Below are 9,768 nucleotides of genomic sequence, written 5' to 3'. Positions count from 1 at the left end.
CCTTTAGCCTTTTATTGGATACACCTAAGTAAATAAGTAAAAGGCTAAAGGAATAGGCCTTATGTAAAGTACTAAATATTATAGTGTTAACACAAACCTGGCTAAAACGCTGTTGAAGGACTTCATGCTCCCAGTGTAAACTTCTTAGTTCTTCTTCCTGGACTTTGAGTCGTGCTTTCGCACTCTGCAAAGTAACCATAGCAACTGGTCAATAAACACTCATGCTATGATAACCTAGGTTAAATAAATCTTCTTTGTGCTAAGTGGTGCACAAGGCCTCCATTGATATTCATCTGCCAATGTCCCTTATCTTGTGCTGCACTAGCACTCCTACCAAGATTGCCACCCTGACCTGGCGGCTCCCTTTCTAAAGTATGCATCTGCTAGTATTTACAACTTAGACACCAGTAGTAGAGTTATTTTGACTGTGTAAGCAAGTGTCATGGCTTGCTTTGGAGTCAAAAAATGAATGCTGTTTTTCAGCAAGTGATTGCATATTTGCACATGAGTTTGTATCAAGTGTGGAGGAACAAGAAAAACTTTGTACTTCTGTGACTGATCTACATGTCATCAAATTCATGAGCAAATTCAGGATTACTGGTAGCAGTACAATTTGTGTTATCATGTCATATACATGCAAAGCATATACATGCACCTCCTGCTTAATTTTCTGAGCAAATAGGCCATTTCCAAGTTACCCTTTGCCTCTGTTTTAAAAACGAGTCTACGTGCAAAACCATGCAAATGAAAATGAGTTTGATTTGCATGAAAATGGACCTGTAGGTAAAACTCATTTTCATATGAATGGTTTCGCACGTAGACTCCCTTTGAAACAGAGGCAAAGGGTAACTAGAAATGGCCTATTTGTTTGTTCCCTTTTTTGATCAAGAACAGTTGAGGATAATGTAGGAAAATTACACACTCATATGTCCGGTACTTACAGCTAAGGATGCTTTGTCTTTTTCATAGTTTGCCAGCTAAAGAGAAAAAAAAAATAGACAACAGTTAGAATCTCTCAAACTCCATCTATAGAGTCAACATTTTCTTTGAAACATGTCACTGTTGCATGTAAATCATGTCTGAGCCCCAAGCTAAAACTGTAGACATTTTTGTGTGTTGTACACCACAATCAATATTGAATGTTCTTACCTGTTTTCTAAGTTCTTCCACTTCTTCCCTTGCTTTCTGTAATGGTTCTGTTAATCTCTTATTCTCAGCCATGATTTCATTCATCTGTTTTTCCATTCGTTCCTCTTTCTTTTTCATCTCCTCTACTTGTTCCTGATTGAAATAAAGAAACATATTAAATTGACTGGAAAAATAATAAAAATTATGGTCATTCCTTTTTATTTCTGGTAATTTGGCTGACTTGTTGATGAACTTGGCTACCAGTGTGCAAAGACTGTTCTCTGAGATCTCTACTCCCTCTACTCATAGATTGACCATGTTTTACTGTAACATTACCAGTAATGAAAAATGTTTATATAAAAAACAATCCAGTTCAAACTAATTGGTTCTTAGCATACTGACCATACTTTACTACTTTCTAAAGTAACAATAATTGGAGAAGTGCTTAGCCAAATTTTGAAATTACACTGCAATTTTAGATGTTTGCTCTAAACAGTCCAAAATTTTAAATGTGTGATTCACCAAGATGGAAATGTTCTGGGTGACAAAAGTTAAATAATTAAATTATCAGGTTATTACCTTTAGAGAATTGATAAGAGCCAGGTTGTTAAGTGTGATGTCATTGTAGTAATTCTTGATGTCACTGAATGCTTTCTCATGATTCTTCATTAAGGTGTTGATTTGACCATTCTTACGCTAAAAACAAGAAGTATGTTTAAAAAAATATTAGCACTTTTGGAAAATCATTTTACTTTTTTATAAACAAATTTTTGTATAAATACACAGTGTATTTATAAACAATATACCGTATTTTCTCGATTAAACGCCGGACTCCGATTAACCGCCTGCCTCATATAAATGCCGGGTAGAAACTGCTATTTTTTTAAATAAAAGGCAGGGGCATTTGATCGAGGCCCCGGCGTTTATTTGCGGTCAAGCTAACAAGTAAATGTATTCTCTTGAAAACATTAAACCACTGCTATGATATACTAGTATGGTACCCAGGGACAGTTTGTCGGGGCAGGACAAAGGGAAAAATTGTCCCACTTTGACAAACTGTCCCTGGGTCTTGTCCATGAACAAAAAATACATTTCCTCTTCATTGGTGTTTGAAATGGTAAACTTAGACAGAAACTTGCGACTTACTATTTTTACATTTTAACAATACAACATTTACTGTGAAAAGCCACTTGTATAAATTAAAATAAAAGATCAAACCTCTTCAATTTCATGTATTTCAGTTTTTCGTCTCAGCTCCAGTTCCTCTCTAAGTGACTTCATTTTCTTGTCATATTTTGACTCGATTTCTATACAAAGAAACACAAAAATTTAATAGCAAATTAGGCCTTGCTGTTGAAAATATTATACCTTACTATGCAACTGTTAAATGAACTTTCTAATACCAAATAATTGAGCAAGAAATTTCATACCAATAATATGCACAGTGGAAATCTTTGTAACATTTTAATGGTTTAAAAACCATTTCTACAGGTTTATTTTGTAGACTAGTTCACAAAGTTGTGTACTTTAATTGCATGCATATATTGTATTTGTCAGGAGTTTTCCTATAGTAGTTTTCAAACTGCACTAACCTTTAACTTGTCTCTCAAAGTCTTGTCTGAGTTTAGTCACATGTTCATCATGGCCCTGTTAACGAGAAACAATCAATTACGGTAAGAAAAGACATGGTTGTTGACATGATCATGATCGCATGTATTTATGTCAAACACAGTGCTCGACACTAACGCTAGTACACTAGACCAGGACTAGTAAAACTTCATGCTGGGCTAGTAAAAGTACGCTCCTACTAGCCCCCAGACTAGTTAGTTTTGTGGAAAAATAAATTAACCACAACTCTGTAACTTGGGAAGTTTTTGTCCTAGAAACCTTCATCAGGATCTAGTTTCCATAGCTTGAGTAATTTAAACCAGAGGGCTTGCAATCCATATCGTATTGTACGGGTTATCGTGCGATCCACTCGCAAACCTGACGCCATCTTGGAAAAGGCCCTCCGTCCTCGCTTCCGTGTCACTCAAAAGGGACCTGGGAGAGAGCCACCATAGGTCCGCCATCTTGGATTTTTTCGCGCAAGCAGTCACTGCGTAGGAGATTTCAAGCTTTTGTAACACCTTACCTATTAGAAAACAGCCTTAATGCCTGAGCTAGGTTAACATTGTTCACCAGAGGACAACACACAGCATGAAGAGAAAAAGAAGTGCAATCAGTGGTCAAGAAATTTTCAACCGAGTTGGAAGAACAGGAAGAACATGGAAGAAAGCATTTCAGTTGCTGCGATTCAGTGAAGAAAAGATGTACTTGTGTGGACTCACACAAAATTTAATATAGCGCTAAGAGATTAGCTGATACAAACTCGGCTTTTTTGAATTTAATAATTATTTTTTGAATTTTTTTTTTTTTTGGGGGGGGGGGGTGGGCTAGTGACTTGTCCTTGTAGGCTAGTGATTATTTATACTTACTAGCCCACTGCCTAGTATCCAAAAAAGTTAGTGTCGAGCACTGCAAACACACACATACATGTGTAAAGGTACTGTTATGTACATGTAATATTTTGCCATTCTTTGTAGTCAAACCCACCTTCTTGAGATTCTTAACAACATCTTCATGAGAAAGTTCTTGTTCTTTGAGTTCCACCTAAAGTCAAAAGCATTTGATATTTAGTATGACAATCACTTGCATTCTAGCTGGCACTTGTTATATTGCATCGAGAAACAATAACTTGTAAAGGAAAAAGTGATGAAATCACTTATTCATTTAATTTAAGGGATACTGTTTTTAATATCAAAAACATTTTTAGAACTAAATTAAAGGAAGTGAGTGATAATCATTAAGGACAATGTTATAGAGCCACATACCTTTAGTGACCTCTTGTTCTTTCTTAGATCTTGTTCATTATTTTTGTGATCATCTTGTGCAAGCTTCAAAGCTACAGCACCTTTTAAAGTAAAACGTACAGCATCATTAAAGGCTGGACTGGACTAAAATATCAGAACAACTGTATCTCTGGCACAGTCAGTTACTCACATGATTAATATCCTCTGAGTTAATACTTAGTGCAACCCTCCAAGTTTATTTTTTTCCTTTGTGGCCATTTGGCGACTAAAATGGTCTTAACTTGGAGGATTGTAGTGCTTTCAACATCTTCTGGTTTACATGTAGGCAGAGCCGGGGCCCATAGAAGCGACGTGACTGTTTGTACATTTGAACGTTACTTCACGTTATAAGAAGAGAACTCTTCTTCTAACATGAAGTAACATTCAACGCAAAACCCTCCAAATCGCCTAAATTCAGCATTTTGAAGCTCAATAACGACAACAGCTGAGGTAAGTTTACGTTTATTTTGACCTTTAACATAAACATTACTTGAAATAAGTTTACGATAATAAGACCCTTCCAATATCCCCATACTTTTCTTTTTATTTCAAACCTACAAACAGTCATGCCGCTTATATGGGCCCCCTGTGGGTTAGGTGGACATCACAAAGCAGTGCAGGTACATGTAACTGGTGTAGTTTGGTGGCTGCTTTTTGGGTCCTATAATGAATTTTGAATTTCACCCATACCTGACAGAGGGATGAAACACAAGTGGTGCTGTTATGAATGCCATTTTAAGTACTTTCACAAGTTTTCATGTCAAGTTTCATTTTTTTTTTTCATGATTTAATTTCAAAGAAGCAACTGTTTCAGCTTGAAAATACATGTAGCTGTCAGGGATCTATAGAAAATAGCTTATTTTTGAAAAAACTAGGTAAAGTGTTATTAAAATACTGAAAATGTATCAAATACTAAATGCTTTCTATCATCAGGATCATCACCATCAAATGATGAGGACAGTGATGATAAAAAGTGTCTAGTAATAAATTAATGACATTTTAGCCTACCGGTAATTGTTATCTTTTTATTTGGTGTATTGAACTTATTCTATACTAAACTTACTTTCAGCTTTAAGCTCGGCGATGTTATTTTGGTGTTCATACAGCAAATGCTTCACTTTCTGTTTGTATACTTTGATTTCCACTTGATGTCTCTCTTCTGCCTCTTCCATTTCCCGGTCTTTGTTACGAAGCTCTGCTTTCTTTTCTTCATGCTGTCGTTTTGTAATTTCCCAAAAAGTGTTCACCTTATCTCGCTCCAGTTGAAAATAGTTACGCTCTTCACGTTCTCTGTCTAACTCCTCACGTAATCTCACAATATGCTCCTCAAGCTGTTCTTTGCTCATTTCCTCTGTGCTGATTCCATCGACTATTGTGGGTGTCTTGGATTTAGCAGACTTCTTTTTACCCTTCTTCTTTCCACTTTTCTTTTTTGGCGGCTAAAGCAGCATAATAAGAAACGACTTAATATTTTGAACAAATGCACAGCATGCAGTAGTAATGTACCAAGTTTGCTTAAATAAATATACAGGTAAATATATACTAGTTATGCAACGCTTTCGAGTGGTATACTATGGAATATCCCACGAGTCACTTGTATTTTCTCGTATACACACGAGCCTTTAGGCGAGTGTGTATGCCAAGAAAATACAAGTGACAAGTGGGATATTCCATAGTATACCACGAGAAAGTGTTGTGTAACTATTTTATACCATGCCATAGAAAATACGCTCACTAAATTTCGTCGAGAATACAGTCGCAGCGCACTATGGGAAGGTTGGGTTGAATACCGTCGAATATACAACGGCTTTCCTGTATTCTGATTGGCTGTATTTTCTATGGCATGGTATAAAAGTAGGTATACACATGTATCAAATATTCACTGACTGCCTGTCTGGTGTTCTAATCTTCAACAATGTTTGGAGTTGTGATCTCCAGCAAACATGAAAAGTGGGCTGATTTCAGTGCAAGAGCATGATCAGAGAGCAGGAATCAACACAAAGAATTGATGGTATTTTCTGAATATAAAGTACAAAAACAAGCTTATCTACAATTTCAATGAAGAGAAAGAAAATTGTGAACACATTCCAAATCTTCTATGATTTAGTAAAATCGTCATGTCAAGCTTTGCAGAAGAACAGAAGGAATATTGTCAAAATATCGTTGATACTGCAACCAAGGCCGCCTTGCTCAGACAAAGCCAAGATGATATGAACTTGTAAGCTTATATTGCTACGCTTTGTACAAAATCTCTCTAAGCTCCAATGTCTTCGTGTCTAAATTGATCGATCTAAAAGTATGAACTTGTAAATATTCATAAATATGGGAAGCTGTTTCTTCAAAATGTACAAATATAGTAACTTAATCGTATTAGATATACAGAGCAGCAAATAACTGACACATACCATTTTGAATGATTCCTGATTTTAGCTACAAAACAGGCAGACTTTCACCAAGCACTCGGTCGATTTCCACTTCAACAGAACATGAAGCAAGAGATTGTGTTGCCTGGTAACAAATTCAACAACATCAAACTCCCGGATTTCAAAATGGTACTAACCGCTGAACTTGTATGGCAGACACGGAAGATGTCACGACGGAAGAAGTCGCTTATTTTCTGTCACGCGATCTCTTTGGTTCTTTACTCCCGGACTTTACTCTTAGCGGGATCGAAGATAATTTGTTCAAACTACACTATTCAGATGTAATAATTGCTGTTTTTGCAATGTCAGTTATTTTTAGATGACTTTTTTGGCCCTTTTTAAACCCTTTATACGGGCTTTATACCCCATGAAAAATTTCGTGACTGCAAGAGTCGTTCCCAATCTTTGAGGTGGGCGCGGTTGTTAATGACAAACGACATTTACGAGTTGTCTTCGAAGTTTAGAAGACTTCTCGGATCTTTTCGTTGATTATTAATCGGGCGGGGCCTGGGCCCGATTCATAATCTGTGTCAGATTTTGTCGTTTTTTTTTTTGTCGGTAAATCGTTCCAGAACCTCGCGGCCCAGCCGATCCCTTGGTCACGGTCACGCAAGTTTTCATTACTAGCGAAATATTACGTTCAAATCGTACAAGGTTTAATGTTCACTCCCTGGAAGCTGTGTTACAAAATCATTCCCGTCTAATTTTACGAGTACTCTATGCTCTGTTAAACGCGAAATATATATATATATTTTTGTGTCCGGCATTTAGTCTTGACTTGGAGCGAGTACTGGAGATTTGCATTACAAAATCTTGCTTTCTTTGCCATGTCCAAACTATTATTATAACATAGCTAGCAGAGCCGCGCAATCAAATTCAGTATACGTAAGCGTGCTCAAAATCCCGATGGAGCACGCGGGTGACGTAATCGACGATCGCGACTGAAAATCTCCCTGAGTAAGCTCATACCGTCATACGCTGTGTTTTGCGAAAGCGATGACATATTATCTTCGGAATATGAAAAGTGAATCCTTTCAATATTTTTCCAAGGATACAAGCTACAAGGTAAGCTGTTTCTTATTACGAGACGGAGAGCGAAAGAGAAAATAAATTCGATTTTGCCGTCAAAGTTGTTTGTGTGCTTTTCTTCATTCAAACAACAACAACTTACGGGCGAGTCTCGAAGGACGAAAATCATTTTTTCACGGCCCTAACGTGGAAGAATGGGCCAACCATGAATGACAACAGCTCGATTGCACTAAAAACTAGCTGCCTGACGAAAGTTTTCGCGTTTTAAGCATTCCACCAAAGCGTCTACGGCTCTGTTGTGATTTTGCCGCTCGGGAAAAATTTACTTCATCGGGCGCTTCATTCAACTACCGTTTTCAAAAATAAATGTTTATTTACATCAATTACAAATAAAATCGGTCCACAAAAATACTTAAAACTAAGCATGGAACCGAATTCTTTGACTCTTTTAACCCTTGTAATCTGTTCGGCTGTTCGAGGTTGTTTTGTTTTAATTTTCTTCCATTCGGGAGTAAACATTTTAATTTTAATTCAGCGAAAACTAACCACAGAATCAACAGCAGTATCTGCTGTTTTCGTCATTTTTTTCCTTCGCTCTGCCACAGTATAAACTTAGTCAATTTATCAGCCATTTGACACAAACTGCTCCAATCGTGTAAATTAACTTGTACATGTGTAATTTATTGCTCGACCGCTAAGTTTAATGTTCTCACACTGCACACAATAAACACAGTTTTTTTTTCCCGTGGCCGGTTTTGATGCACAATATTCCACCGGCAATGTTATAAAACAATTGGTTCATGCTTTTAGCTGTGCTCCATCGAGTTATGGAGCACTTGGGAAGTTTGGAGAGCACTCAAGAAGCTAGAGTTGCCCTCGGCTATCGCCTCGGGCAACTCTTACGCTTCTTTCGTGCTCTCCAAACTTCCCGCGTGCTCCATTTACCTACTAGAAGATGGTTTTCCATGTTCTATAAGAAAATAATGCACGCTTGAGGTCTATAAAAGCTGCTAGTGGATGCCCGAGCCGTCAGGCGAGGGCATTCAGCTGCTTTTCTAGACCTCAAAAGTGCATTATTTTCTTATAGGACATAGGAAAACCATCTTCTAGTGGGTTTAGAATATAGCATTAAAAAGAGCACAGAACTTACAAGACTCGCGGCCGCTCACGGCATTTTACAAATGCACGCAACATTGGTAAAAGTGAAAGTTTAGTTTATTCTTTTCTTTGGCGGCTTCTTTATAAATAAACCAAGATACCATTTCATTCATATTTCCTATTTATATAGTCCTTTCTCCAACTACCAAAAGATTCTCACAAAGCCGACAAATCTAGTTGAAATATTTACGCATTCAAGTTTGGTTAAGCCTACTTCAATTTCATTCAAATGAAAAATTTTCATGCGTTCGTTTCGCAGCAAGTGTTTCAAATTCGCCTCTTATTTCGATTTAAAAAGGACAAAAGTGGAGTGTTCTGTCTTCATATTGTGGCTAAAAAAAAGGTTTCTTACCTCAAAGCGTTTCTAGAGTCCGGCTTGTTTTGCTAAATAATTTCCAATCAATTTCGGCCAGTTCACGGCAAAATAGTGGCGTATACAACTCCAAAGAAAAACAACAAGTTTCAACGATTCTTTCTTCATCTGTCGCTTTCTTTGGCACTGTTTTACTTCCATTTAAGCAGGTAAAACGTTTCTGATAAAAACTCGCTGCTTTAAAGCATCATTTAAACAACAAAACAAGAGAATAGATGCGAAGTCGACGAAGTCGTTCAGCGAAATTCGACAAACAATTCGCACATCCGGGGTACCGGGCTTCTATAGTTTTCAGCTATGTTCTATTAAAAATAATGCCCGCTAGAATTCCATCGCGCGTATACAGCGGCTATATTCTAAAACTCGATGGAGCACGCTAAAGCATGAACCAATTGTTAATTGTGAACGCAATACCAATTAATAAATTCCACGGCTCTGACACGCACAATTTTTACGGCTTCAAAACTTTCGAAATTCAAATACTTTTCGAAACATTTCTTGGTCTTATCTTGAAAAAAAAAATCAATCTGAAACATCTTTTTGGAGATTCTTACGTTTGTCTCAGAGCGAGTACTAAATATTCAAATTGCGAAAGCTATTTTCGTAGTAAACACTACGTCATTCACGCAATTTTGTCTTCGCCGGAAACTGCCAGCGTCACTGCTTTCTGCAGTGTACTTTTTTCAGCCAGACTCAACTTTAAAGAAATGTTATTGAGGAAGAACTGTTTTATTGAAGCCTTTGACTTAGAGCGAAAACAAAACGT

General features: G+C 37.1%; 1 protein-coding gene across 1 annotated transcript; it reads right to left on the bottom strand.

The window, feature by feature from the left end:
• Positions 1-97: 97 nt before the first annotated feature.
• Positions 98-6,527, bottom strand: LOC144641074 (dynein regulatory complex subunit 4-like; the record flags this gene model as incomplete). Its single annotated transcript, XM_078500127.1, has 10 exons — positions 6,425-6,527; positions 5,083-5,458; positions 4,002-4,081; positions 3,724-3,780; positions 2,721-2,775; positions 2,347-2,435; positions 1,708-1,824; positions 1,150-1,281; positions 942-977; positions 98-184 (listed from the first exon to the last, which is right to left on the bottom strand). Coding segments are annotated over exons 1-10 (1,032 nt in total), but the record flags the coding sequence as incomplete, so codon positions are not given.
• Between the last annotated feature and the right edge of the window lie 3,241 nt (positions 6,528-9,768).

Source organism: Oculina patagonica, unplaced genomic scaffold, assembly GCF_052425735.1.
Source record: "Oculina patagonica isolate OP01 unplaced genomic scaffold, crgOcupat unplaced660, whole genome shotgun sequence".
Taxonomy (NCBI): Eukaryota; Metazoa; Cnidaria; class Anthozoa; order Scleractinia; family Oculinidae; genus Oculina; species Oculina patagonica.
This window is presented reverse-complemented; position numbering and strand designations above follow the sequence as displayed.